At 65.3% G+C, this 26,012-nt stretch overlaps 1 protein-coding gene and 1 long non-coding RNA gene across 5 annotated transcripts; one reads left to right on the plus strand and one right to left on the minus strand.

Annotated features, from left to right (window-relative positions):
* Positions 1-2,036: 2,036 nt before the first annotated feature.
* Positions 2,037-23,833, minus strand: NR5A1 (nuclear receptor subfamily 5 group A member 1). 4 transcript variants are annotated; one of them, XM_051839837.3, is made up of 7 exons: positions 23,584-23,833; positions 20,124-20,240; positions 19,897-20,038; positions 17,765-18,390; positions 11,633-11,752; positions 10,355-10,502; positions 2,037-3,482 (listed from the first exon to the last, which is right to left on the minus strand). In XM_051839837.3, exons 2-7 carry the CDS (start codon positions 20,223-20,225, stop codon positions 3,235-3,237), a joined length of 1,386 nt encoding a protein of 461 aa, XP_051695797.2. In that variant the 5' UTR covers positions 20,226-20,240; positions 23,584-23,833; the 3' UTR covers positions 2,037-3,234. The 4 variants fall into 4 exon arrangements, with proteins under 4 accessions (XP_051695797.2, XP_089176138.1, XP_089176149.1 ...); XM_089320012.1 differs by lacking the exon at positions 23,584-23,833 and adding an exon at positions 21,353-21,508; XM_089320023.1 differs by lacking the exon at positions 23,584-23,833 and adding an exon at positions 21,406-21,499.
* LOC149128890 (uncharacterized) lies at positions 21,698-25,681 on the plus strand. Its single transcript, XR_016225143.1, has 3 exons — positions 21,698-21,984; positions 22,770-22,845; positions 25,311-25,681. It is a non-coding gene; the product is annotated as an uncharacterized LOC149128890 (long non-coding RNA).
* Positions 25,682-26,012: the final 331 nt, after the last annotated feature.

The raw sequence follows: 26,012 nt of genomic DNA on the forward strand, positions 1-26,012 counted from the left end.
GCCTGCAGGTGCAGGGGAGTGCTGGGCCCTTGGCTACCTTGGCGCTCTAAGCTCTCCCTTCCGCCCTGAGACGGTGCCACCATGATGTGCAGAGGACACTGGGCAGAGAGCGACTCCAAGACTTGGACCTGGGGTCGCCCTGACCTGTGGTGGCGGCCGGGGACGCAGTGGGTGTGGCTGGGAGCAGCCCGGTGGACTGCTCAGAGGCACCTGGACTGTTGCTGGGGGATGACCACCACCCAATGTGCGACTTGGCCAGAGTCTTTTCCAAGGCGCTGGCTCTTTTTGGGTTCTGGAGGCCGGGAGGGAGCCGTGATGATGCATTAGGGCTCCCCTGGGCCTGGGTGTCAACAGGAAAACAGCTCAGCCACCCGAGAGCCCCGCCTGCAGGTGCAGGGGAGTGCAGGGCTGATCCTGAGTGGCAGCAAGGAGGAGGTGCTAGCCCGGCAGGACACCTGGTGGCCCCCACCACCCCTTGCCTTCCGAGGGCTCCCCCAAATCAATCACAAGGACTCTGCGGGGGCGAGGTAGGGCCTTCATCCACCCCGCTTCCTTGTTCAATAGCCCCACCCAAACCCTCAGCTCTGGGGTTTATAATTATATATGTATAATAATATAATTTATTATATTATAATACATATATAATTATATATGTATGATTTTTTTTTGAGAAAATGCTCTCATTCGCTGGCTCACGCCCTAAACAGAAGCCAGGAATGCAGTCCAAGTCTCCCACGTGGGTAGCAGGAACCCAGTGACCTGAGCCGTTACTGCTGCCTCCCAGGACCCAAGTTAGCAGGAAGCTGGAGTCCGGAGCTGCGGCCGGGTTGAGCCCCGTCACCCCCTTACTCTCTTGAGTCTCCAGACAAGAGGTTCTCCAGTGCCCCTCCACCTGCCACGCACCCCTCTGCCTGGACTGCCCTGACTCCTGTGTCGTCGGGGGGCTCCTGGGCATCTCTCAAAACCCAGTCTGGACAACCAATAGCCTAAGCCATGAAGGCTTCCTGTCCCGTTGTCCAACCCCCAGAGGTGAACCAACCCTTCCTCATCTTTATTATTATCACTATTAGAAAGGCAGAGCTATAGACAGGGAGGTAGAGAGACCTTCCATCTGCTGGTTCACTCCCCAGTGGCCAGAGAGCCAGACTGGACCAGGAGGAAGCCAGGAGCCAGGACCTCCATCCAGGTCTCCCACGTGGGTGACGGGGCCCAAGCACCTGGGCCATCTGCTACTCTCGCAAGCGCACTGGCAGGGAGCTGGATCATAAGTGGAGCAGCCTGGACTGGAACTGGTGCCCACGTGGGATGCTGACACAGGTGGCAGCTTAACCCGCTCCGCCATGACGCCGGCCCCTTCTGCAACCTGTGCTGCCCTGCGTGGAGTTGTAGTCTCATCAAGCGAGTCTCCCCTACATGACAGGGCGTCCCTCTGCAGCAGGAGCCACGTCCCCTGCATCACGTCTGCAGGTGCCTAGGAGGGCGACGTGTGCGTCTTTGCCTCAAAGTCCCCGCTGAGCTGTGTGCCTAGGGCCCTGTGGCTGTGGATGGGGGGGGGGGGGGGCTTTCTCTAATTAGCACAAAGGCACCAGCGGACCAGGAGTTGGCTCACTGCTGCCACCCAGTGGGGGTGGGGGTGGCAGGGACCGGTGATGAGCCGCAGGAAAGGGCCCGTGCTGGGCAGCCAGGCAGGCTCAGGGTGGGACCTGCTCCCCCAGGTCCCCGCTCAGGGCTCCTCCGCTCCTGTGCAGCCCCCACCCACCCACAGGGCTGCTGCAGACGGTGAGATGAGGGACGGCACACAGTAGGTGCCCTTTAAGTGACTGCTCCCTTCTGCCGGAGATGGGGGCCAAGAGCTGGAAAGCCGCTACATCAGGGGCCCAGGGATGAGGGACAACAGCGCCCCATGTCCCCTCACCCTGCTGCCCCCAACCCCGGAGCTCTGAGCCGGCCTCAGCCCCATGCCCTCCGTCCTGCCCACCGGGAACCCACCAGGGCGGCCAGCTCTGCTTTGGCCCCGACCTGCAGATAGGCATAGGTGGCTGGAAACTACTTGTAAAATTTATTCCAGGGCTGCAGGGCTGGGGAGACTTAAGGGCACTTCTTGTTTCGGGGCCCGTGGGTCTCTGGCCTTGGCAGGGGCACGCGTTTCACGGGGCAGAGGTGGAGGTCGAGGCGGAGCGCAGAGAGGCAGGGGCAGGGGTGCCCAGTGTCAGGGCACTGGGCAGGCTCAGCACAAGCTGCGACAGCAATGTGAAAGCAAGGCAGACGGTGGGCGCCCGGGACAGCCCGTGCCGCTCCCAGGCACCTGGGGCCTTCGGGCAAGGAGGCCCAGGAGCCAGGACTCAGCTTCGAGGGTGTGTTGCAAGGGACCCAAGGGGACAGGGCCGTGAGGGAGGGGCTCACCAACGCTGTCCCTGATCCAAAGACCCATATGCCCTCCCAGGGTCACCCATAGAGACTCAGAGCCCCCACACGCTCCTGCCCTTCTCGTGGCGGGGTGGGGGCAGGCACGCAGCTCTGGCTTCCCGTGGGGGCTCACAACCGCTGGTACCTGCTGCGGATCCCCTAGGAGAGTCTGGGGCCATGCTCGGTGCTGACCTGATCACAGCCTGAGGCCTCACACCTGAGCCCCGCCCTCCATCGCACACCCCTTGCAAGGAATGTCTAGGAGATGAAAATACGAACCAAACCGGGGAGGGGCAAAAGGAGACACCAGAAACCTGCAGACTGCAACCTTGCAGATAAATATGCGCCCGGGCCGGCCCGCTGTGGGTGGGGCTAGAACTTGGACTGTACCAAACAGCTGCTCTGGGGGCAGAGGGACCAGGACACGGTTCAGATCACGTGCCCAGCTTCTCCACTGCAGAAGTCACGCGGGCAGGGGGCAGGCAGGGAGGCGCCCCGCCCACTCAGCAAACTCAGTTCTCCCCGGTGCAAGATCCGGGGAAACTCCCCCCTCCCCCCAGGGGATGCGCAACTTGTCCCTGTCTCTGTTTCCAGAAGAGGGCCAAGGGATGACCTCTGCTGAGCCCCCCAAGGGGATTCCCAAACCTGCACTTGAGACTCCAGAACAGGCCGCTGGGATTTGGGGAGGAAGGGGGTGGTGGGCAGCCACCTCCAGAGCCCCGCCCACGCGCCCCCACCTTCCCAAACACGCGGCTCCAGGGCCGGGCCGGGGCTCCTGGGGCCGGCGTAACAAAATCAGCCATCTGGAGGGCGGGGCCGGCGAGGGGCTCAGGTCTGCTTGGCCTGCAGCATCTCGATGAGCAGGTTGTTGCGCGGCATCTCGTTGCCCAGGTGCTTGTGGTACAGGTACTCCTTGGCCTGCATGCTCAGGGCCCGCACCTCCACCAGGCACAGCAGCAGCTGCTGGAACTTGTCCCCGCAGTGCGGGTAGTGGCACAGGGTGTAGTCCAGCAGCGCGGCGTTGGCCTTCTCCTGCGCGTCTTTCACCAGGCTGTGGTTGTTCAGCAGCTTTACGTCTGCGAGGGGAGGAGCGCCGTCACTGGCTGGCACCGGCGCCACCTGCCCCGCCCTCCCCGACCACGCAGGCGTCGCCACCGCCTGCCACCGCCTGCCACCGCCGCCACCGCCCTCCGTGACGGACATGGCCGCCACTGCCGCCGCAGCCACGCTGAGCCGCCACCAACAGCAAACGCGGTTGTCACAGCCACAGCCGTGCCAGGTCCCCGCCACCCGCACCAGGAGTCCCGACTTTGCAAGGTGGCTGTGAGGCGCTAGGGTGTCGGCGGGCGGGGGGTGCTTAGGAGACCAGCGCCCCGCACAGCGCATGCTCGGTAGCTGTCACTGTTCTCCGACTCCCGCCACGGCCACCATCGAACTAACACCGTCCCATCATCTCCATGGTCAAAACCATCTTGGCACCATCCTCCCCACGGCCGTCGCTGTCGGCAGAACCAGCCTGAGTGGGGTGACCCTGTCAGTGACCGGAGGTCTCAGCTCACAGCCATGAGGTGTGAGGACTGGTGGCGCTGTCCTACAGGACACGGGGACACAGGGCACTCTTGGGCCTGGCCCGTGACCAAGGAGGAGGCTCCGGCGCCCAGGGAGGCTCAGCCACGGGGCCACGGGGCACAGGGACGGGGGGGTGATCACAGCAGCGATGTTTAGGTGGCAAGGAGGCGGCCACGAACTGGCTGCACCCAGGGGAGCCCTGGGCAGCAGTCAGAAGCAATGGAGTGGACACAGCACAGAGCACATGGGCAGGAGCCAGGAGCCTCCTTCGGGTCTCCCACGTGGGTGCAGGGGCCCAAGGACTTGGGCCATCTTCTACTGCTTTCCCAGGCCATAGCAGAGAGCTGGATCGCAAGTGGAGCAGCCAGGACTCGAACTGGCACCCATATGGTGCCGGCCCCAGTGGACGGATCTTTTAAAGTGTGGGGCTGCGTGGAAAACACCACACAAAGAGGGAAGGTTCCAGATGCGGTGTGCAAGGCAGAGCCAAGCGCGCACACAAAGCAGACACAGGAGGCAGAGCGGGGGCACCCAGAACTCTGCAAAGGCAAAGGCAGGGGAGGGAGATGGGCCCTGGGTGGCCCAGCCCGAGGCCCAGTGAAGAGGCCAAGAACGAGATGTCTTTGGAGAGATGAAGATGGGGTTTGGATCCCAGCCGCCACTGCGGGGAGCAATGGGGTTGAGTTGCGGCCCCACCCTGGCTTCCTCCCTACCGAGCCCCACACCCAGCTCAACCCCGCCCGGGCAATGGTGAACCCCATCTCGCCCAGCCCTGCTGCTGCGGGGGAGTCGGCCGGGTGCAGCGCGCCTTTGCCCTAATCCCTGCTTAACACCCACTGCGCCAGGGCAGCTTGGCGCCCAAGGCAACCCTGATCCCCGGCCGCCCCCAGCGCGCCTAACTAGGCCTGTGTTGTCCAAAGTCGGATTTAAGGAAACCCGAGCTGGGCCCAGGGCGTATGGCAGGGTCTGGCCTCCACTCCCGCCCCCGCCCCGCCCCTCCTCTTCCCTCCTGTAAGTGAGCCAGGGTCACTTTCTTCCACGTCTCCTGAGGCTCACCACTGGCCCATGAGACCCCCTTTGTGACAGTTAGAAAGAGGGCCCCCTTGTCCACAGAGATACAGCTGCATTTTAGCCCCTACCGCTTCCTACCTAGGTGCACTTGCACAGTGAACAACCTGTTCAACTGTACGTAGCAGCTCTACTCCCTATCCTGGCTTGCTCCAGACACATTCAGAGGTCACCCCACCTACCTGGCTTCCTGAAGGTCAACCCCCATTCCAGTCCTGGCCTTTGCTGCTCCCTGGGGCTGGGCAAGTCACCTGACAATTCATAATAGGAGTCTGGGGGTCTGCAAAAGGATCCGGATCGGATCGGCTCGAAGCTGGAAAGGGGCCTGGAGGAAGCAGCTGGGCTGGGGGTGGGGGGGGACTGGCCAGGGTGCTGCGGTGCGGCAGGGGTGGGAGGGGGCTGGAAGATGGGGCCTGGCTTTACCAGGATTTACTGTTCTCGGCTGCACCTAGCCAGGGACGCGGGGCGGGGCACGGGGGGGGGCGGGTGCGGAGCAAGGGCCGGGTTTCAGGGGCAGCCCACGCCCCGGTCACTCCTCTGGCCTCTCAGAGACCCTCTGCCCCCTGCAGGCCGGCTACTGAGACCCCGCAGCCTCAGTCCAAGAGTCTGGCCCCAGCATCCTGGGCGCCCACCAGGTACCGGCACCTGGCTGGGCCAATCCCCGCAGCCGGCCAGACAGGCAGGGAAGGACAGGCCGAGGTCAGAGAGTCAGGACAACGGTGCCAGGGCCTGGATCCAAAGCCAGGTGTGAATCCTTATCGCAATCTTCCTGCCACGGGCGGCGAGCAGCGTGGGGAGGCGGGGCAGCCGCATGGGCGCAGGTTCCTGGGGGACCCGACCTCACCGGAAGTTCCGCCCAATCCAGCAGCCTGGACTAGGCTCTTCCCCATGCCCCCGTCTCCAAGCAGGCTGAGAGGAAGTCTCTGCCATGACCGATGTCCAGTGTCCCCCGAGCACCTGGCTTGCTCGCCTGCCTCCGACTCGGGAGCAAGGACCCCCGCAAGCCTGGAGAGCCCACCCCTCCCCCTAACGTGCCAGGGCTTCCAGTCCCCAGCTCCATCGCCAGCTGGGTGGCCCTGGGCAAGTCACTTCCCGCTCCGAGCCTCAGCCTCCTGTCCCCAGCATCAGGGGGTGACCAAGAGTGCGACCTGCGCCCCGAATGCCTGCAGGGTGGGGATGGACACCCAGAGCTGAGCCTGTGTCCCCCAAGCCCGCTCGGCTCCCGGCAGTCCTGGAGGTGGGAAGTGGGAGGTGGGAGGGGGCTGGGCGCCGGCACCCCCACCTCGGCGAGCAGCCCCCGCTAGCTCTGCGGAGCTGGGGGCTCCGGGATCTCAGAAAAGCCCCCTTTTCACGGTTTAATTGAATATTTGAATAATCCTTTCATTCCAGCGAGGCATAAAGAATGTTGTCCCAATAGCGGTGACTCAGGCAGGCGCCCCCGCGCACAATGGCCCCTGGAGTGGGGCTGCTATTCAGGCCGTCTTTTGTTGGCGCGGAGCAGTGGGTAAATTGCAAACGCTTAAGGGAATGCTGCCGCCGCCGCCTCAATGGGAATCAGGAAATCGAATGTTAGGTCAATCCATTAAGCTTCGATTAAGTCCTCTGCGGAACAATGCCAGCCGGGCCCATCTTCATAAACAGCGTGATTGCCAGGAGAGGCACTAATTTTAATTAAACCTCCTTACCTGCCTCTGTGCCGCCCGCCTGAGACGGCTATTTAGACGCCAAATGGCACCCTTACGCAGAGGCAGGCGAGGCGGGAGGCGCTGAGTGCTACGGGGAGGGGCGGGGGCGTCAGCCGGGAGCTCGGGCTGCCCGACCCAGGAGGTACCGCCCTCCCGAAGGTGGCACCCGGCGCGCCAGCTGGGAGCGCAGCACAGGGGCGGTGCCCTGCAGGCCCCAGCTTCCCTTCCCGCACTGCTGGGCTGGGTGGGCTCATGGGAGGAGCCCCACAGTCTGGACTCTGGGCTGTCACCCGGGACCCCCGGTCAGGCCCCTGGCAGGGCTCCATGCCCCCTGCCTAGCCTTTTCCCAGCAGGTGGCAGGGTCCGGATAACATGTCAATCTGATCCTGTTACCCCTGCCTAAAATCCTTCAAGACGCTTGGCCTGGCATTCAAGGCCTCGCACAGCTCAGTTCCTGCCTGCCTCACCGGCTCCCGGTGCACCCCTGCTCCGCCCACACAGCACGCAGAACTTCCGGGATTCCCCGTAACTTTTTAGCCAGGAATGACTTCAGCGCTGCTTGCTTTGTTTCACTTCACTCCGCAAGGGCCAGCAAGGAGGCCTCTCCTCCATGAAGCCTTCCCTGATATTCCCTAGAGCTGGTTTCTGGTCTTTGACCCAACACAATCATACAGGACTTCTTGGGCTCCTCTCCTGCCCTAGAACCGGCCTGAGGCAGGGCCAGGTTCCCCCAGCCCCTCCCTCCTGCCCCCTGACAGCCCCAGCCTCACCAGACCCCTAGCCTCTGCAGCCGGCCCAGCCAGACCCAGTGCCCGGAGTTAAGCTCTGTAGCAGACACACAGCAGGCGCTCAAGAGGGGTCCAGTGACTCCCTGCATGCTAACTGCACCGTGGGGGTGGGGGGCAGTTCTCTTGTGACGTCAGCTAGGTGAGTGTTGTGATGACCCCTCTACTGCTCAGAGACCGGAGGGACTCGCAAGAAGGCGCACAGCCAGACAGAGACAAGATTGAGAATCCAAGTCCCTCCCTAACCGCTGCCCCCCTCTGCCTGGCACTTGCGCATGCACACACACTTCCATGTATACACACATGTGTGCCCATGGCCTCCTGAAGCCTGCGCAGCCAAGCGCTGCAGTCTCTGTCCAGTCTCCCAGGCCTCAGCCACCCCCAGTAGAAAACGGGATGAAAGGTGCTGTGGTGTAGCGGGTTAAAGCCCCAGCTTGCAGCACCAGCATCCCATATGGGTGCCGGTTCAAGTCCCGGCTGCTCCACTTCCCATCCAGCTCTCTGGTAATGCATCTGGGAAAGCTGCAGAAGATGGCCCAAGTCCTTGGGCCCCTGCACCTGCATGGGAGACCCGGAGGAAGCTCCTGGCTCCTGGCTTCTGATGGGCTTAGCTCTGGCTGTTGTAGCTGTTTAGGGAGTGGACCAGCGGATAAAAGACCTCTCTCTCTGCCTCTACCTCTCTCTGTCTGTAACTTTGCCTCCCAAATAAAGAAAGAAAAGAAAATGGGATGAAGATTGGTGTAAAGGAGGAGCTGGGACCGCCTGGTCTGCGGCTGGCCACACCCATTGGGAACCAAAAAGCAGGGTGGGGCCGGCGCCAGGGCTCACTAGGCTAATCCTCTGCCTGCGGCGCCCGCACCATGGGTTCTAGTCCCGGTTGGGGCACTGGATTCTGTCCTGGTTGCTCCTGTTCCAGTCCAGCTCTCTGCTGTGGTCCAGGAGGGCAGTGGAGGATGGCCCAAGTCCTTGGGCCCTGCACGCGCATGGGAGACCAGGAGGAAGCACCTGGCTCCTGGCTTCAGATCGGCGCAGTGCACCAGCCATAGCGGCCATTTGGGGGGTGAACCAACGGAAGGAAGACCTTTCTCTCTGTCTCTCACTGTCTAACTCTGCCTGTCAAAAAAAAAAAAAAAAAAAAAAAAAAAAAAAAAAAAAAAAAAAAAGCAGGGTGCGCCCAGGTTTGCTGTCTGACCCTAGCACAAGGAGGAGGAGTCTGGGGCTGACCATGGGTGGCGGCCAGAGCCGAGCTGTTGGCAGCCCCGAGCGCCTGGAGCTTACGTGGGAAGAGGGGCTGGGGGCTGAGACTGTGTCCGGCTCTTTAGGGGCACCCCCTTGGTGCCTTCGTAATGGCAGCGAGGTCAAGAACTGTCACCTTGTCGACTGCTGACCCCCAGGAGCCCACACTCCGGCTCTGTCTCCCATCTCTGCCCATGCTTCCGAGCCCTTGTGTCCCCACACCTCCCGGTCACTCCGTCACCTGCACTCTTCACACGACACGGCACACAGAAAGCAAGCGTCACGCAGAAGTCCACGTTTGCACACACAGCATGCGCACGGCCACGTGCATCCAGAGCCGGACACAGACAAGCCCGTGCTCCTCGGCCCCACCCCCATAACGCAGCCCCAGCCCCTTCAGCTCTCAGAAACAAGGGAGGGGGAGGGTCAGCCGGAGGCAGAGGCCAGGGAGCTGCCACAGCCTGGCCTGGCCTCTGCTTGCATCCGAGAACCGCAGGCCACTCCTAACTCCATGCCCCGTTGCTGCAGGGCCCCGCTGCTGTCCTGAGAGGAGCAGACGCCCCCTGGCTGCCAGCCTGCCCGGCAGTCGGGAGACCCAGACCACTGCTCCCAGACGCCCCCACCGCCGCCTGGACACGTGGCGCCCCAATTTCACTCATCAGCCCCCTCTGGCAGGCACACCCCTGCTGGACTGCAGCTGTCACACCGACCACCACAGAAACTGCCCCTCCCCACAGGGCGCCAAGCTCAACCCCTGCCACATCCTTCCATCCCGCCTACAAACTCCTACTCGTCCTCCAAGACCCTGCTCAGATGTCCCTCTTCCAGGAAGCCTGCCCTGGATGGATCCCCGAGCCTCCTCCTCTCTCTGCCCAGCCCTCACGGCCAGGACTACCCATCTCCCTCTCAGACCGAGAGCTGCTGGAAGTGAGGAGCCCGCCCATGTGCCGGGCGTCGCCGGGCATGGGGGGGCGGGCAGCAGGGCTATTTTGCTGGCTCCTGGGAGCCCAGGATGCAGGCTGAGCCTCTGGGGCCGGGCTGGGCGCACGCTCTGCCCTGGCCCGCGTCAGTCCCACTAGGTCCTACTGGCCGGACACACACCGATCGCTTTTTCTCCTACAGAAGCAGCCCGCAGGCGGGGTTTGGGGTCCCCTCTGTTCCTGGCATGTCCCCGGCACCTCGCAGAGCGCACACTCAGCAAATGTTTATGGGATGAGCCAACGAATGGGCAAATGGGTCTGGGCCCGAAAGAGCTCCAGGTCAGAACCTGGGCCTCGATGGATAGGGAATTAAGAAAAACCAGGTGTGCAGGGCGGGAGCCGAGGACAGAAAGCCCTAACTCCGTGGCTTTTCCTGCGGGGGGCGGGGTGGGAGCCAGGCACCTCCCACATCCTCAGAAGGGGTCCTCGCCCCACAACGGGGGCATCTTCCTGCTTTATATCCCGATGGAGAAGCCCCGCTCCAGAGGGGAAGCAGCCCCCATGTCAGGAGCCAGGCACACGCTCGGCCACGGGGAGGGGTTCCTGCCCCGCCCGGGCCTGTCCTGGCCACTTTGCTGGGCCTCCCCACCTGGCCACCGCCCCCTGCCCCCGGGGCCCCACTCACCCAGGCTGAAGAGGATGAGGAACTTGAGGCAGACGAACTCCTGGCGGTCCAACTGCAGCGCGTGCAGCTGCAGCACCAGCTCCTGCGCCCGCAGCACCAGGCTGTGCAGCAGGGAGCCCGCCTGCGCGGCCACCGTGCTCAGCTCCACCTGCGCAGGCCAGAGGGCCCCGGTCAGGCGAAGACATGGGCTGTAGGACACAGGGCGTGAAGCCCCCATCTGGGATTTAGGGGAGAGGGCACGGATGGGCGGAGCCAGGCGGGTCAGGCGGGCCCCGACCTGGGAGCTGAGCGGGGTGCCTGCAGGGCCCCTATAGTAAAGCCCCCCCACCAGCACAGACGTGCCAAGTGGTGCAGCCCCCTGCAGCGAGTGCCACCTCAGGCTGGGGGTAGGCGGCAGGGGAAGAGCAGGTGTGGCTAGGGACACACGGGCACGTCCACAGGTCACCCAGGGTGGCCACGCTCACACACACAGGCCACGCCAGCGTGTTCACAGGGTCCACTCGTGCACACACACACACACACATTCTGATCACACTGAGTAATGCAGACACACCCACGCCCCTGTGTGTTCACAGCGACGTGGTCCACACCTACCCACAGGGACACCCCGGCCCCGGGTCACCCCCTGGGGCCAGCATTCCCCGTCCCCCTGCTGGTCCGAGTCAGCAGGGTGGGAACTAAGAATGAGGACAGAAGGGCTGGGGGGCAGCAGGTGGGGGGAGCAGAGCCTCGGTCCCCAACCGCCCTGCCCGCCAGCACCCACGGAGCCTGCTGCCCCCCTCATGTCCACTCCAGGAGCGATGCTCCCACCCCCGGGCTGAGCCCTCACCTCCCCCTCCTCCTCCCCACTCCTCCCTGAAGGCGCTCCCGCCAGGCCCCAGCTGCCCTCACCACCCCCGGCTGCATCCCTCCTGTGAACACCCCCCTGCTCCCAGCCCTGTTGTCCCGCTGCAAAAGGCAAATTCTGAGCTCTGTAGAGTCCTCTGCCCGTTCATTCCGACTCTCATGCACGCGATCACTCAGTCAGGATTTAGGGCCTGGGAGGTCTCGCCCATGAGTCCCGTGCCGGCGGCCCGGGGAGCCTCACCTCTGCCCCGTCCCCCGCAACAGCGCCCGGAGGCTCTGCCGCTCCGGACGCCCCTCCCTGAGCCCCCTGGCACCTTCCTTCTTTCCCACGGATCCTGCCACACCCCAGTGCCCTGCCACGCCCTCGGAGAGCCTCTCCGATCACCCCCTGCCCCCCACTGCTCCCCTCCAGGCCAGGGCCGGGGCGGTCACCTCCTGCCCGGTGACCAGCAGGATGCTGCCCTCCTTGCCGTACTGGATCTGGCGGTAGATGTGGTCGAACACCAGCAGCTCACTCCAGCAGTTCTGCAGCAGGGTCATCTGGTCGGCCACCTGCAAGGAAGCCGCACGCGGGCTCTGCCATCCAGCCAGGGCCAGGCCTGCCCCCCCCCACCGCCCCCAACCCTCGGGTCAGAGGTCATGGGGCGTGCAACCCCATTTGCCCCCCTGTGAGGTCATCCAAGTGGGGCGGGGCCCCGCCTCTGCCTTTTACAAGTTCCAGAACTTTCCTGTGCCTCCACATTCTCATCTGTCAAATGGACAGCACTTCGCTGGCCAGGCACAAAGTTAGCACCCAGTAAATGTCAGCGGCTGGTGGCCACGGGGGTGCTCTGGGAAGGCCCCCTTCCGATGCCAGGTGGGATGCCGTCCGTGATGGGCTTGGGGTCAGCCCCCGGGCAGCCTCAGCTACTCAGAAAAGAGCCCGGGAAGGGCAGGAGCCAGGCCCCGGCAAGAAAGGAGGACCTGCTGGCTGTGGGTGGCGATGGTCTGACCTGCAGCCAGAACACAACAGCACCACGGGCAGCTTCCCGACGCCCAGACCCCGGGCACAGGGCAGGGCCAGCCGCCGGGATGTCCTCCCGCACGGCAGCCCAGCCAGAGTGATGCCCTTGACAGTGGCACACGGGCCTGAGAACCGTGTGAAACTAGAGTCAGGAAGCCCAGGCCCTGGCCCCCGTTTCTTTTTCAGGTAAAGAAGCTGCCCCGGGGCCAGCGCTGAGGCACGGCGGGTTAAGCCGTCTCTTGTAACACTGGCATCGCATATCAGAGCGCCAGTTCGAGTCCCAGGTGCTCCCCTTGTGAACTAGCTCTCTGTTAAATGCTTCTGGAAACGCAGCGGAGGATGGCCCAAGGGCTTGGGCCCCTGCCACCCACTTGGGAGACCTGGATGGAGCTCCTGGCTCCTGGCCTCAGACTGGCCCAGCCCCGGCCATTGTGACCATTTGGGCAGAGCACCAGCAGATGGAAACTCTCTCCATCTCTCGCTCTCTCACACTCTCTCTTTCTGTGTCATGCTGCCTTTCAAATAAATAAATCTTTAAACAACAACAACAAATAAACAAAATCTGCCTCCCGGAGCGGGTGAGGGATTCTCCTGGGGTCACCCAGAGGCGGAGCCAGGCCCAAGCCACGCACACAGTCTCCAGGAAGATGAGCAGCCCACTGGGCACGCAGTCCAGACCCAGCCCCTCTCGGCAGCCACGGCGTCTCGGCCCCGGGGCTGCACCGCAGGGGCTGCCGGGGCACCAGCCTGGGTGGTAAACCGGACCATGACCCCTGCATGTCCCAGGTCCGGGGGGCCACTAGAGCTGTTACGTCATGGTGAGAAGAAACCGGGCACAAGGAGTCAAGTAACCTGCCCACAGACTCAGCTCCATCTGGTTCCCACCAGCACTCCTAACGGCCAGGTGTGGAGGCAGCGCAGGCCCCTCCGCCAGCCCCGGTCTCCTGTAGGCTCCTGCCGCCTCCACGTAGCCCTCTCCGAGCCCGGGCATCTGGAATATACCCTGGCCTTCCCGGGGACCCATGAGGCAAGGGGAGGTAGGACCGGCATCTGGCGCATTGCCAGGCCCCTAGCAGAAGGCCAGCGAGTGGCTGATGGACAAATTTGTGCTCCCTAAGACTCACGCTGAGATCAGAGAAGCGCCTGCTGAGGCGGGGCCCAAGGGAGGTCCTGTCCCCCAGGGGGAGCAGCCCCCGCTCCCCTCCTCTCTGCAGCCTCTGTCCCCAGGCAGAGAGGGGGGAGCGACAAGGAGCAAGCGAGCAGTTGGACAGCCGGCTCCTGCAGGCTCGCCCACCACCCCTGCCCAGCGCCCGCCCTGCGGTCACTGCCTCCCGCTCCCTTCCCCACCCCATCTCAGCGTCAGCAGCCCACACACCTCCCTCCACCTGGAAACCATCCCCGGGGGGACCCCCAGGCTCAGCCCCCGCCAGCCCTGGACCCCAGAGGCATCCCTCCTGCTCTCTCCCAGGCACAAGCCCCTGCTATGCCCCGGCTGGTCTCCCCGTCAGTGTCCAAGGAGGGAGGCGGGCTCGGGGCACGCTGTGAGCAGGCCGCGTCTCTGGCACAGCTCAGGACGTCTCACCGGCGTCCCATCGGCATTCTGCCCATGTTCCAGATAAGCACACTGAGGCTCGAAGGGAACACAGAGAGAGCCGGCTCTGCTCACCTGCCCCTCCTCCTGTCTCCGGGAGGAGGCCCCAGGTAGGAGGGTGCCTGCAGGAAAACTCAGGCTCACCCTGGGCAACCCAGCCGGAGGCTGTGGGCCAGGACTGAAGGAACAAGGGGGCTGGGGTGGAAGACACGAGATAAAGGGGAGAATTAGGAGATAAGGCAGCTGAGCTACAGAGGGGGTCACGGTGACCCGACTGTCCCAGCCCTGGGAGCAGAGTCTGTGCCCAGACTTCTGGCTGCGGAGGGGGCAGCCCATGCGGTGGGGCTGCCCGGGGAGCAGGCCACAGAGATGCCACGTGGTGGTGGTGCGGGCGCTGGCGCCATGCCCCGCGTTCAAGTCCTTCTCCACCCTCGTTTCCTGCTCTGTGAAATTTCCTCCCGCTCTGGTTAAGGAAAGGAAGGCACACGCGCCGCCACTGGCAGGGGGCTGGGGGCTGCGCCAGCCCCGCTCCCCCGACCCTGTGGCCGAGCCCTTTCCTGCCGGACTTGGCACCCACCTCCGACGCTGGATGGACAGACGGACACATCAAGACACCAGACCCCCAAACAGTGCCATGCACGAGCACACGCATGCACACGGTGCGCTCTCTCTCTCTCTCTCTCTCTCTCTCTCTCTCTCACACACACACACACACACACCCTTTATTTAAAAGCAAACCCAAGCCGTGGCTGTAGCTCCTCTGAGCGAGAAAGCAGGTGTCTGAGAGGCCCACTTAACCCAAGAGGGTGCCTTTCACCGCCCAGACTTCTCCCTAAACCAAAGCTCCACCCTCCTCTACCTAGGCCTTCCGGGGAACAAGGACGTGTGCAGCGGGGGGCCCGGGGCCCCTGCCAGCCAGGCCCCCCCTCGCCCCCACGTCTGACTGAGCGGCCACAAATCTCCCTAGAGCCTTGACACGGGGCAGCCCGCCGGGGCGCGGGGGTATTTATGGGTGCCGCTTGACCTCCCTGCCCGCAGGCCCCCGCCTGGGCCCCGGGCCGAAGGCCAGCGGGTGCCGTAACTCTCTGGGGGCTGACCCGCCGCGGGCTGGCCATGGTGCTGTCCCGGCCGAGTGGTCGCCGGGCCGTCATTTGTCACCCGGGACTGACAGTGAAGCCATCTAGCTAAGCGAGTCAATCCGTTCCCCTGGGGCCTCGGAGCCGGGCTGGGGAGGGGAACTGACGTCACCGTGGGTTATCAGGCCCCTGGGGGCCCCCTCCAAGGTGTCCTGCTCAGGAAGCAGCCACACTGTGGGGCTCTGGACAGCCTGCTCTTCCTGCCCGGGCCGCCACAAGCCTGGCTAGGGAACACGGGGCGGCTGTGGGGAGCAGAGAGGGAGGCGGCACGGCCCCAGGCACTGGACTCGCGCGTGTACCGGCCCCGCGCCACTCCCTCACCGTCTGAGCTCACCAAGCCTTACCACGCCCCCAGGTGTGGGCACTACTTGAACGCCTCCCATCCATAGATGAGGAAACCCAGGGGCAGGGAGTGAAGTCACTTCCCACTGGCAGGCCGTGGTGCCGCTGGTCCTTCGCTGCTGTGCCAGCGACAGATCTAAAAGGCGGTGACTGTGTGCGACGGAAGGGGAGACACGGGGATGGCCTCTGACTGGGGAACGAGGGCCCTGGTGTCGGGTCGGGAGGGGCAGCGGCGCCATGTCATGGTGGGTTAAGCAGCTGCCTGCAGCGCCGGCATCCCATATGGGCTCTGGTTCAAGTCCCGGCTGCTCCACTTCCCATCCAGCTCCCTGCTAATGCACCTGGGACAGCAGTGGAGGATGGCCCAAGTCCTTGGGCCCCTGCACCCACACGGGAGACCCAGAAGAAGCTCCTGGCTTCAGCATGGCCCTTCTGTGGCTGTTGCAGCCATTTGGGGAGTGAACCAGCAGACAGATCTCTCTCTCTCTCTGCCCCCCAACACCAATAACTGTGCCTTTCAAATAAAAATAAATAAGTAAATCTTTAAAAAAAAAAAACAAACTTGGTGCTGAGTCAGACGCCTCTGGGCTGCGGGCAGGCTGACCATGCAGCTGAGCCCCCAGCCTCTGCATGAGCCGCAGGAGGCCACAGCCTGGGTGGTGGGAGCGAGACCCTCCCCACCCAGCCCCAGCAGGCTGACCATCCCCCACACCGACGGACCCACTCCTGGTGGAAGCTGGGCTTCGTGAAGCACCCAGAAATCCTTGCACACACGAGGTGACGTCAGCCTAGGCTGCTCCCGCTGCCTGGAGTGCCACTGGCTGCCCCGCTGGCTCCCTTGGTCCCCTGGGGGCCCGCACATGTCTCCTTGACGTTCCCAGTGCCCAGCCCCAGGGCTGCCCCACCCTCAGAGCCAGAGAATCCTGCCTTCTGTCCTGGGAGGGTCCACCCGGAGATGAGGTCCACCCGGAGGTGGGGCGCTGGACGGCCAGCCCAGAGGGGCAACAGGGCCACTCAGTCCTGTCCCCGGTTTTCTACCGCCTCGTCCCGAACTTTGCAATCAGATCCAGCCCAGCACCCCTCCCCACATGGCCAACAGGTGAGGTTCGAGGTGCTGGGCTGGTGCTTGTCTGCAAGGGTCCTTTACCAACGTGGGGGTGGCAGGGTGCATCCTGGGCTCTGCTCAGAGGCTCTGGGGAGGGGAAGCAGGAAGGTTTGGACCACAGAGAAGCCAGAAGCAGGAAAAAACACTCAGCGGAGCTGGGACAAAAGCCCCTCCCATCCTGCGTGCAAGCCCCCGGAGAGCAGGAAGGCGGCCAGAGGAAGTGCCCCGCCCCTGGATCCAGGGTTCTGGAAGGCTGGGAATGTTCTGCTCCTCCCCCTCTGCACAGGGGGCTCATGGGAAGTCTGAAGGACTTAAGCTCCATGTCCCTGCCAGGGCCTCTAGCCACAGGTGACAGCAGGTGAGAGCATCCAAGGCCCTGCCCCTCACCCCTGCAGGAGGCCAGCCCAGAGGGGCCGGAGAGAGCAGCTGGCCTCGGCGCAGGCCTGGGTCAGCCCAGGCCCAGCCTCCTGCTGCCCCCTGCATGCACGGTGCCCACGCCCCACCATGTTTCCCCTCCATGCCAGTGGGGCAGGCAGTGCCCCGGGCCCATCCGGCCACATGGCCCTGGAGGAAGCCCGGGCCTGAATGGCGTCAGTGCTGACAATGCCGCTCAAGGCTGCCGTGGCCCCAGCACGGAAGGCAACAGGCCCTGCTATTTACGGTCAGCCCCAGAGCAGTCAGGAGGGCCAGTCTGGGAAGAGCAGCCCCCAAAGGCCGGGGCTAAAGGAGGGGGATGAGCCTTGAACAGGCTCGAGGGGCCTCTGGGGAGGCTCAAGAGGAGCCAAGGCACGAGGGGGGCCTCAGGCCCTTCACACGCTGAGGCCAATGACTGGGAAGTCCTTCCCTATGTCTGGCCTCGGTTTCTCCTGCTGCGTTTCTGCTTCCTTTAGCCCCAGCTACCTCAACTGAGGGGAGAGAAGTCCACAGAGGAAGGCGAGGTTGTCTGGGATCTGTGGCAGCCCTGGAATCCCCCTCTTCCTCTCCTGCCTAGCTCCCCTGCATACACACACACACACGCACACACGCACGCCAACACATACCTCCATCATACACACGCGATGCACAGGCAGAAGGGGAAAGACCCACGCACAGCCCAAGCTCAGAGGTACTGGCATTTGAGGACACGATGGGCTGGCCTCTTGGGAACAAGACTGCGTCCCAGGGACTCACGTGGTCCTTCGAGGGAGCCCAGGGTCTCAGAGGAGGAGACAGAAACGCTGTGAGTGACCCAGACAGGGGAATAGAGAAGCAGAGACAGAAGGGGCTGGGGAGGCAGAGGCCATCAGAGACAGAGGAGAGGGAGGCAGTGGGGGCTGGCGCGGCCGCCCTGCCCCCAGACCGCCTGAAGCCACTGGGCGGGGCGGCCCCGGAGGGAGAGGGGACTCACCTCGAGCTCCTTGAAGACCATGCACCTGCGCGCCCAGTCCACGATGGAGATGAAGGTCTGGTCCGCCATCCTGCACAGGAGGCCGAAGGGCGCGGGCTGCTCCGGGCGGCCCTTGGCCGGGTCCTGCAGGCAGCCCACGATGCGCGCGCGCACCTGGTCCTCGTCTGGCTCCAGCTGCAGCAGCTGCAGGATGAGCTCGGGCACCCCAGGGCCCCCGGAGAAGGGCTCCGGGTAGTTGTAGGGCGGCCCAGGCTGTGGGGGACTGGCATAAGGCTCCGGGTATTCGGACTTGATGGCGCGGCCAGGGAAGCTGGGGTAGAGGTAGCCGGCCAGTGGCCCGTGGGCCCCGGGCACGGCCATGGGCAGTGCCGGGGCCCCAAAGTCGCCCAGTGGCCCAGCGGGCGGACCCGGGGCCAGGCCCTTGGGCTCCGATGCGTGCAGGTTGGGGGGCAGCATGTAGTCCGGGGGGGGCGGGGGAGGGGGAGGCACCCCCATCGGGGGCCCTGTCTCCAGCTTGAAGCCATTGGCTCGAATCTGCGCCTTCTTCTGCTGCTTCAGAGCCCGGTCCCGCTTGTACATGGGCCCAAACTTGTTCCGGCCGCCCCGCATGCGGTCGGCGCGCACAGCTGTGGGCAGGGGCAGAGGGTCAGGCTCAGCCTCCACACCACCTTCCACTGCCCTTACCACAGACCCTGGGCTCACAGAGCACACTAGGTCACTGCCACACTCACTACACACCAGCAACGTCAGTCTCCTTAACCAGGCATCTCCAGGAAGTATTCCGGGATTCACCCCCACACGGAACCTACTGTCCCTGATAGCCTGCCCCTTGCCCAACCTTTTCACACTGAGTGTATTGTACCCTGTGCCACAGGCCGAGAGCTCCTGGGTGCTTGGCTCTGGGCTCTGGTGCCCAGCACAGGGCCTGGCAGGGAGATGGCAACAGGAAGGGGCCCCAGTTAGCCTTGTTCACATCCGGGTACTCGGCGACCAGAAGCTGGACTGACTGAAGCCCTCTTGCCTCACACATTGCCTTCCAATCAGAAGCTGACTTTAGGGCTCGCTGGGGCTCTGTGCTGGGGGAGGGGACCTCTCTTGCTGACCAGATGTTCCTTGGGCTGGCCAAGAATGTGTCACCAGCCAGACCCAACAGGTGCATCTCTGCAGTTGGAGTGTGGCCCCTGCCCCTGTGCAAACAGGACCCCACCCTGAGCCCGGGGAGAAGGAAGAGAGTGGGGGGACGAGCAGGGATGGTGGTGTGGGAGCAGACAGCAGGGTCCCGCTCCCCCGGGACCTGGAGCTAGGATGTGGGCTGGGGGACAGGGCAGGACAGCCCCCTCCCGTCCGGGACCCCTCCTCTAGGTGGCAGGCCGTGTGGGCTGCAGCTCTCGAGCCCCGGGAGCCTTCTATGCCGTTCTAAAGCTTTAGCCAACAGCTGCCTGCTCGGCGCACGGCCCGGCTGGGGCCAGCGGGGTGCAAGCCGAGAGAGCTCCAGTCCCTACACTGAGAGCGGGGGCTGCGGGCAGGCAGACGAGGCGGGCCTGGGTCCCCCGCCGGCAATCACTCCCCACTCCCAGCCCTCCCAGGGCCTGGCTGAGAGCACGTGGGGGAGGAATGTCTCCTGCGCAGTGAAAGGACTGGGTGACGCTGCAGATGGCTGGACGGACAAAAGATGGGCTGGCCAGGGACCGTGGGCAGAGAACAGCAGAAAGGACCATGATGACAATACTGGCGATGGCCAGGTACCGCCTGCCGGGCTGGTCCTCACGTCACTGTGAAGCAGGCCAATCCTAACACTAGACCTGGGGGTAGAGGGGTGGGCGGTGGGTCCTGCTACTGTAAGCCCATTTTCCAGATGGGGCAGCTTAGAGAGGTTAGGAACCTGCCTGATGCCAGCTGGCCCATTAGTGGGGGCACCAGGAGGGGAACTGGCCGAGGCCATGAAAGCCTTGGTGCTGGGTACCCGCGGTGGGGGTAGGAGGTGGGCGGCTCTGCAGCCGCTAGGCTGGCCCTCCGCAGGCCCGGGGCCCACACCACCCGGCAGTGGGGCTGCCCCTCGGGCCCTCGCTCAGCGCCACCCCACCCCCACTGCTCGGCCGCGGGAGTCGGGCCCGAAGCCCGCGGGCGCGCACCTTCCAGGCGCATCCCCACCGTCAGGCACTTCTGGAAGCGGCAGAAGGGACAGCGCTTGCGCTGCGTCTTGTCGATCTTGCAGCTCCGGCTCTCGGTGCACGTGTAGTGCTTGTTGTTCTGCACCGTGCGTTTGAAGAAGCCCTGCGGGACAGGGGAGTGAGCGCGGGCCCCCGGGGTGCCGCCCGCTCCCGCTCCCCGCCGCTCCCGGGACCCCGGCCCGCCTCACCTTGCAGCTCTCGCACGTGAGCAGCCCGTAGTGGTAGCCGGACACCTTGTCCCCGCACACGGGGCACAGCTCGTCCAGGTCCTCGTCGTACGAATAGTCCATGCCCGCCGCGTCCGCCTGCGGAGGGAGGAACGGGTCACTGCGGGCGCTGGGCCGACCCCGCACCCCGCGGCCGCCGCCCCCACGAGCCCTCCGAGCGGGTCGGTCGCGCTCTGCCCCGGGGCGCCCCAGGCAGCCTGCAGCGGGGCGGGAGCTGCGTCCCCGTGCCCGTGCCCCGCTGGCCCTGGCCGGCGCTCGGCCCTCGTCGCTGCCCCTCCTGGAGACTCCTCCCGCGCGGTCCCCGCCGCGCCCGATCTGGGACCCTCGGATTCGATGCGCTTCGATCCGGATTCGTTTGTCTGAGAACAAAACCCGGATTCTGAGAAAACGAGAGGGTTCGGGCGCGGGCGCGGGCGCGGGCGGAGACGCCGAGGAACCCCGGCGGAGTGGGGGCGCAGGGCCCCTGGAGCGTTCCGAGGAGCCGAGGAGGCAGAGACGAGGCTGGGAGAGAGGCAGACGCCCCGGCTTGGCAGAGCGAGCCCCCCAGCCGCGCGGTGCCCGAGCCAACCCGGGGGCGACCACGGGGACACGGGGTCGCCGAGGCACGGGACCTGATGGAGACACAAGACCAAGGGAGGGCTGGCGAGAAGGGAACAGAGAGGAAAAACCTGGAGAGACAGGCGCAGGGTCCGAGACGCGGCGACAGTCACCAGACAGAGACGCTGAGAGAACAGAGACGCTGGGAGAAACCTGGAGACACAGAGGCACCCAGCAGGAGGGTCGGGGCCTGGGGGCGCGCGGACCACGGCGAAGCGAGAGCCCGAGGGCCGAGGCGCGGCCCCGCAGAGCCGGACCCGCACAGGGGCCCTTGGCGAGAAGCGCGCAGCCCGACGGCGCCCGGGACAAGACAGCCCGAGAGCGCCGAGCCGCCCGGCCCCGGGCCGGAGAGACAAAGCCCGCGGCGCGACGGCAACGGGAGGAGCTGCCCTCGCCGCCGAGTGCCAGACGTCGGGCGGAGAGGGCGCGGCGGGGACCGCGGGCAGAGACCCCGAGCGCTCCGGGAGGCCGCACCCCAGGCGGCGGAGCGACCTCGGGCGCAGAGTCCAAGTCCCAAGGAGGGAACGCGCAGAGTCGGGGCCCCGGGACGAGAGATGGGGAGTGACGGCGGCCGCGGTCCGACCGGCGCCCACCTGGCGGCTCCTGCGAGCAGCGCCCCGCGTCCCGCCCGCACGGAGTCCCGCACCTCCCGGCCACGCCGCTGCCGCCGCCGGCGAAGAGCCGCACCCGGGCACAGCGCCGCCCGCCCGCGATGACGGCCGCTCGGGCCGGGGGCGGGGAGGCGGGGGCGCGGGGCCTCGGCACTCCCCCCCCCCCCGCCTCCCCGCCCCCCGCGCTCCAGGGCCGCTCCGAGGCGCACCTGGGACCCGGGCCCCTCCGCCGCCACTGCGCGCTGCGCGAACCCGCTGCGCGGGGCCGGGGAGGGGGCCGGCCCCTCTATATGGAAGCGTGCGGTATCCGGGGGCGGGGGACGGGCCCGCATCTTCTCCCGGCCCGGCCAGCGCCCTGCCCTGCACCCCCCAGCCTGGCTCGCGTCTTCACCCTGGCCCTCTCGGCGCCCCCATCACCATCTCGGCCCCCGGAGCCCGTCCGCAGCCAGAGCGCGGCGGAGCTGGAGCACCCGGAATCCGGGCAGGTGTCGGGCGCCCGGGAGCCTCGAGCCCCGCACCCGCGGTGGGAGAGGACCCGCGCCTGTCTGCAAGCCCGGTTTAGCCGTGGCCAGGGCCAACTTGGGGGCGCCTCTCGTTTGGCAGCGTGGAAGTGGGTAAGGGCGAGCGCGGGCGTGGTGGCAAGCACGGGTTCAAGGCCTGAAACCAGGTTCTCTCCTCGGCCCAGCCCCCTTTCCCCACAGCGGCCTTCCGCGGACCTCCCCCACCGCCTGGCCTCAGTTTCGGCATCTGTGAAGTGGGAATGATGACCAGGGGCGCCGGTGAGGAGGAACCGGAATGGCACTCGCCGGGCACGTGCCTGGCATGGCGGAAGGGCCCTTTCTCCACGAACCGTAGTTTGCTCTGCTGCGGATACGAATCGAACGGAGTTGGAGGCGCCTGGGGAGTCCCCGAGGCCAGGCGGGGCGCGGAAGTTGGGCCAGCGGCGCCACCAAGGGCAGAGGCGCCCCTAATCCCTCCGAGTTCTCCTGGCAGGGGCTGGGAGTGGGGGAAGGGGAGGCCCAGCAGCCTTGGGTACAGAGGGGCCCCCCGAGCCCGGGGGCCAGGACGCGCAGAGAAATTGCTCCTGGCCAGGGGCGGCCCCAGTGCCGCTCCCGCCTTGCGTCCGAGACAGTCTTGAGGCCGCGACCGAGACAGGAAGGGCTCCACTGCTCGACCTGGGGTGGAGAGGGTGTCGGGGACGGCGGCACCCCAAAGCCGCGAGCCGCCGAGGGGCTCCATGCGGGGCTGGCGCCCGGGTCCTGCGAACGGAGGGCCGGCTCTGCGTGCAGACCGTCCCCGAGCGCGCTCGCCCCGCGGAGGGAGTGCCATCTGCCGCGAGCTTGCTGGGCCAGCTAGAGCAAAGCACTCCGCGTCTCTGAGCCTCGTTTTCTCCGCACAGAAAACGGAAGAGATCGGCCCTCCAGATGCGGCTGAGCGGTTTCCAGGAGAGGCCAAGGAAGAATCCCGGTGAGGAGGTGAGAGAGCCGCAGCCCCCGCCCGCCCACCCGAGCCCCTGGGGAAGGAGGTGGCTGGGGGGTGGGAGCGGGGGCTTCTCCTGCCTCCCTGCAACTCCCCATCAGAGAGGCCCCCAGACAGTGGGAAACGGGCCACGGGTGGAAGGGGGAGGGTGGGGACCCTGGCCTGCCTCTCCAGTGTGCAGGTCCTGGGGTCTCCCGGCCACTGCTGAGGAAGACCCCCAGTGCAAGCACAGGCCTGTGCAGAGCCCGGGGCCTGTGTTCTGAGCCAGCTCTCTTCCTCCCTCAAGCCGCCTCACCCCAGGGTTCCACCACCCCAGGTTGTACCCCGCCCACCCACCCCACAACCCCACCCACCCAGGGAAGCAAACGCAGACTGGGCCCCACCGCAGAACCCGAAGACGGGCAGACAGACACTCGAAACAGACACACAGATCCAAGCCGACTCAGACAGAGACAACAGGCAGGCGGGCACCCAAAGGGAGGCCCAGAGACCCACCGACTCACACAGGCTACCCGACTCGGACAGACAGAGCCAGCGGGACCCTCAGACCCCCACAGACCCTCGCAGGCCCGGTGGCCGCAGGCCGAGCCCCTCCCGTCAGCAGGCCAGGGAAGAAGAGCCGGCCTGGGGAGCCGCAGGCCATGCCTGCCCCTTGCAGCGGGCACAGCCGTTCTGCAGGGCAGACAGTGGCCGGCACAGGCCGCGGGGAGGCCTGGGCCCAGGCCCTCACTTACGGAGCGGAAGGAGCGTTCGGTCGCCGGATGAGGGTGGACAGTGGGCACCACGCTCCGGGGGATGGCTCGGGCGGCCCAGGTGGGGCGCTGGCGGCGGTGGGCACGCGGGGACTCCCTCACGCCACAGCGGGCGGCCGGCGGACAGCAGGCTGGCCCTGTCCGTCCGTCCTCCTCCTCCTCCCCGCCCGGGGTGGGGGGGCCGCCGGAGGCCCAATTGGTCTCTGCCCCCACGTGACTCGCAGGCCTCGCTCCTTTGTTGGTGTTTTTCTTCATTTATGTCTATTTTTTTCTCTTCTTGTAAAAGAAAAAAAAAAAAAAGACAAAATCCCCACCACCCCTATCTATCTGGGGGCCGCGGTGGGGGCGGAGGCCAAGGCACCCGGGAGGCCTTGGGCAGCCGGCTGTTCCAGGCCGCCGCGGGAGTCCGGAGGCAGGGACCCCATGGAGGCGGGTAGGCAGCCCGGCTTGTTAGCGACCGGTGGGAGTGGGACCTGATTTATGGGCTGCCTGGAGCCGGGCCTCTCTCCCTGTGCACAGCTACCTCCCTGGGGCCTGGCCCGTCGTGGTCCGGCCTGGCCCAGACGTGGGAGCGGAGGCAGGGGCATGGACCACTTGACCAGGCGGCTGGCTGCTTTGGCCTGCACCTTCTACTCTCCCAGGAGGTAAAGGGAGGCAGAGAGGGTGGAAGGGGAAGCAGGTGAGCCCGCCGGGCTCCAGGCCCCGCACAGCCCACATCTGGAACACTCGGGGCCCAGCCTCGGTGGGCCGACTGGGCAGCCAGGCCAGCAGGGGGCTGGGCAGAGGGAGGGGGCTTTTACCCAGAAGTCCAGGCCCCATGGGAACCGTGGTGTGTGTTGTGCACTGCTCTGCGCAGGCCTGCGCTGCCTTCACTTGGTGTGCAGAGTGCACCTTGGGGCCCAGGCACTGTTCCAGGCACTAGGGACCCCGGGGTGAAGCAAAGGTAAGCAGTGTCCACCTGGGAGAACTCCCCCCGCCCCCTGGAGGCTGGGGAAGGGCGTGGGGTCGGGACCACCCCTCACCTGAGGAGAGAGGGAAACCGGCTTGGGGCGAGTGGTGTTGCTCCGGGCCCCTGGAGCCGACTGTGGCCTCGGCCAGCGCTCTTTTAAGAGCTTGGGAGCCTACGGAACCATTCCGCGGCTGCTCCCCATTCCGCCGGCCGGCGTCTGCTGCCTGCTCGCACCCACCGTGCAGGCCCGGGGGCTTCTCCCCTGCGGAACTTCCTTCCAGTTGCACCTGTCTGCATGCGGCTGCCCCCCGCCCGTCTCCCCGTCTTGTTTCATGTTTCATCATTCTATCTCCTGGTTTCACCATTTTAATGCAGCGGGTTTATTTCTGGGTAAATGGCATCCGCCTTCTGAATTTATTAAAAAGATAACCCAGCAGATACCCCACCTCCCCAGTGGGCCACATTCATGGGCTAACACCATAGTCCTAGCAACTGGGGCCTCTTTAGGTGGGAGGCGCTGTAAAGGCATGGCCTGCTTTTCCTGCCTGTTTTTTTGTGTTTTGTTTTGTTCTAAGATTTATTTATTTGAAAGGAAGACTTGAGAGAAAAAGAGAGAGAATCTTCCACCCGCTGGTTCACTCCCCAGATGGCCGCAATAACTGGGGCTGGGCCAGGCTGAAGCCAGGAGCCTGGAACGCCATCGGGTCTCCCATGGGTGCAGGGGCCCAAGCACTTGCACCATCTTCCGCTGCTTTCCCAGGCGCATTTGCAGGGAGCTGGATTGGAAGCGGAGCAACCAGGTGTTCAACAGGAATGCTGGCACTGCAGGCGGTGGCCTAACCTGCTGCCTTCTAAACAACACCATGACCACACTCACGGAGAGCCCCAGCCCAGCTCTGCCACGGCCCCTGGTGAGCGCCGGAGAATTCTGGGCAGACTCTGGCCCCTGTGGGCTGTGTGAGTCCAGGCGGCTCCCTTTCCATCTCTGGGCCTCGTGTCTTCTCTGTCAAGTGGGGATGAAAGGAGACGACACGTGTAGCGTCCTGGTATGTTGTGTGCGCTCAATAAATGTTATCAAAACACAAACAAACAGCAAGCTGAAGGCTGACGCATCTGTCCTCAGGGGACCTGGCTGGGTGCAGCCAGAGAGTGCCACGACCTCAGGAGCTGTGCCTGCCTCTCTGATAGGGTGACTCAGCCCAGCCCGCAGTGGCCGGCGCAGAGTGAGCCCTGCCGCGTGTGTGCCGTGTGTGTCGAGGGCCCGCTGGCCTCTGCCTAGCGGGTGCGATTCTACTGTCTACCACCCCGCATCCTGCCCAGCCCCGGATCAGTGGGGATGCCCTTCCTTTGTGCCGCCTCTCGGACCCCCTCGGTGCTCCCAGGGGTGGCTCCCATGATGGGAATGGCAAGGCCCTAGCGCCCCCCACCTGCTGGACACCCTGCAAGCCCGCCTGCTGGCACC

Source organism: Oryctolagus cuniculus, chromosome 1 (assembly GCF_051225735.1).
Source record: "Oryctolagus cuniculus isolate XC-2025 breed Fujian yellow rabbit chromosome 1, ASM5122573v1, whole genome shotgun sequence".
NCBI lineage: Eukaryota > Metazoa > Chordata > Mammalia > Lagomorpha > Leporidae > Oryctolagus > Oryctolagus cuniculus.

Coding starts and splice junctions, on each gene's coding strand:
- NR5A1 (XM_051839837.3), bottom strand. CDS start 20,225: ATGGACTATTCGTACGACGAGGACCTGGACGAGCTGTGCCCCGTGTGC. Junction 18,391..19,896: donor GGTGGGGATGCGCCTGGAAG/GTGCGCGCCCGC, acceptor CCCTGCCCACAG/CTGTGCGCGCCGACCGCATG. Junction 11,753..17,764: donor TGGTCTTCAAGGAGCTCGAG/GTGAGTCCCCTC, acceptor GCTTCCTTGCAG/GTGGCCGACCAGATGACCCT.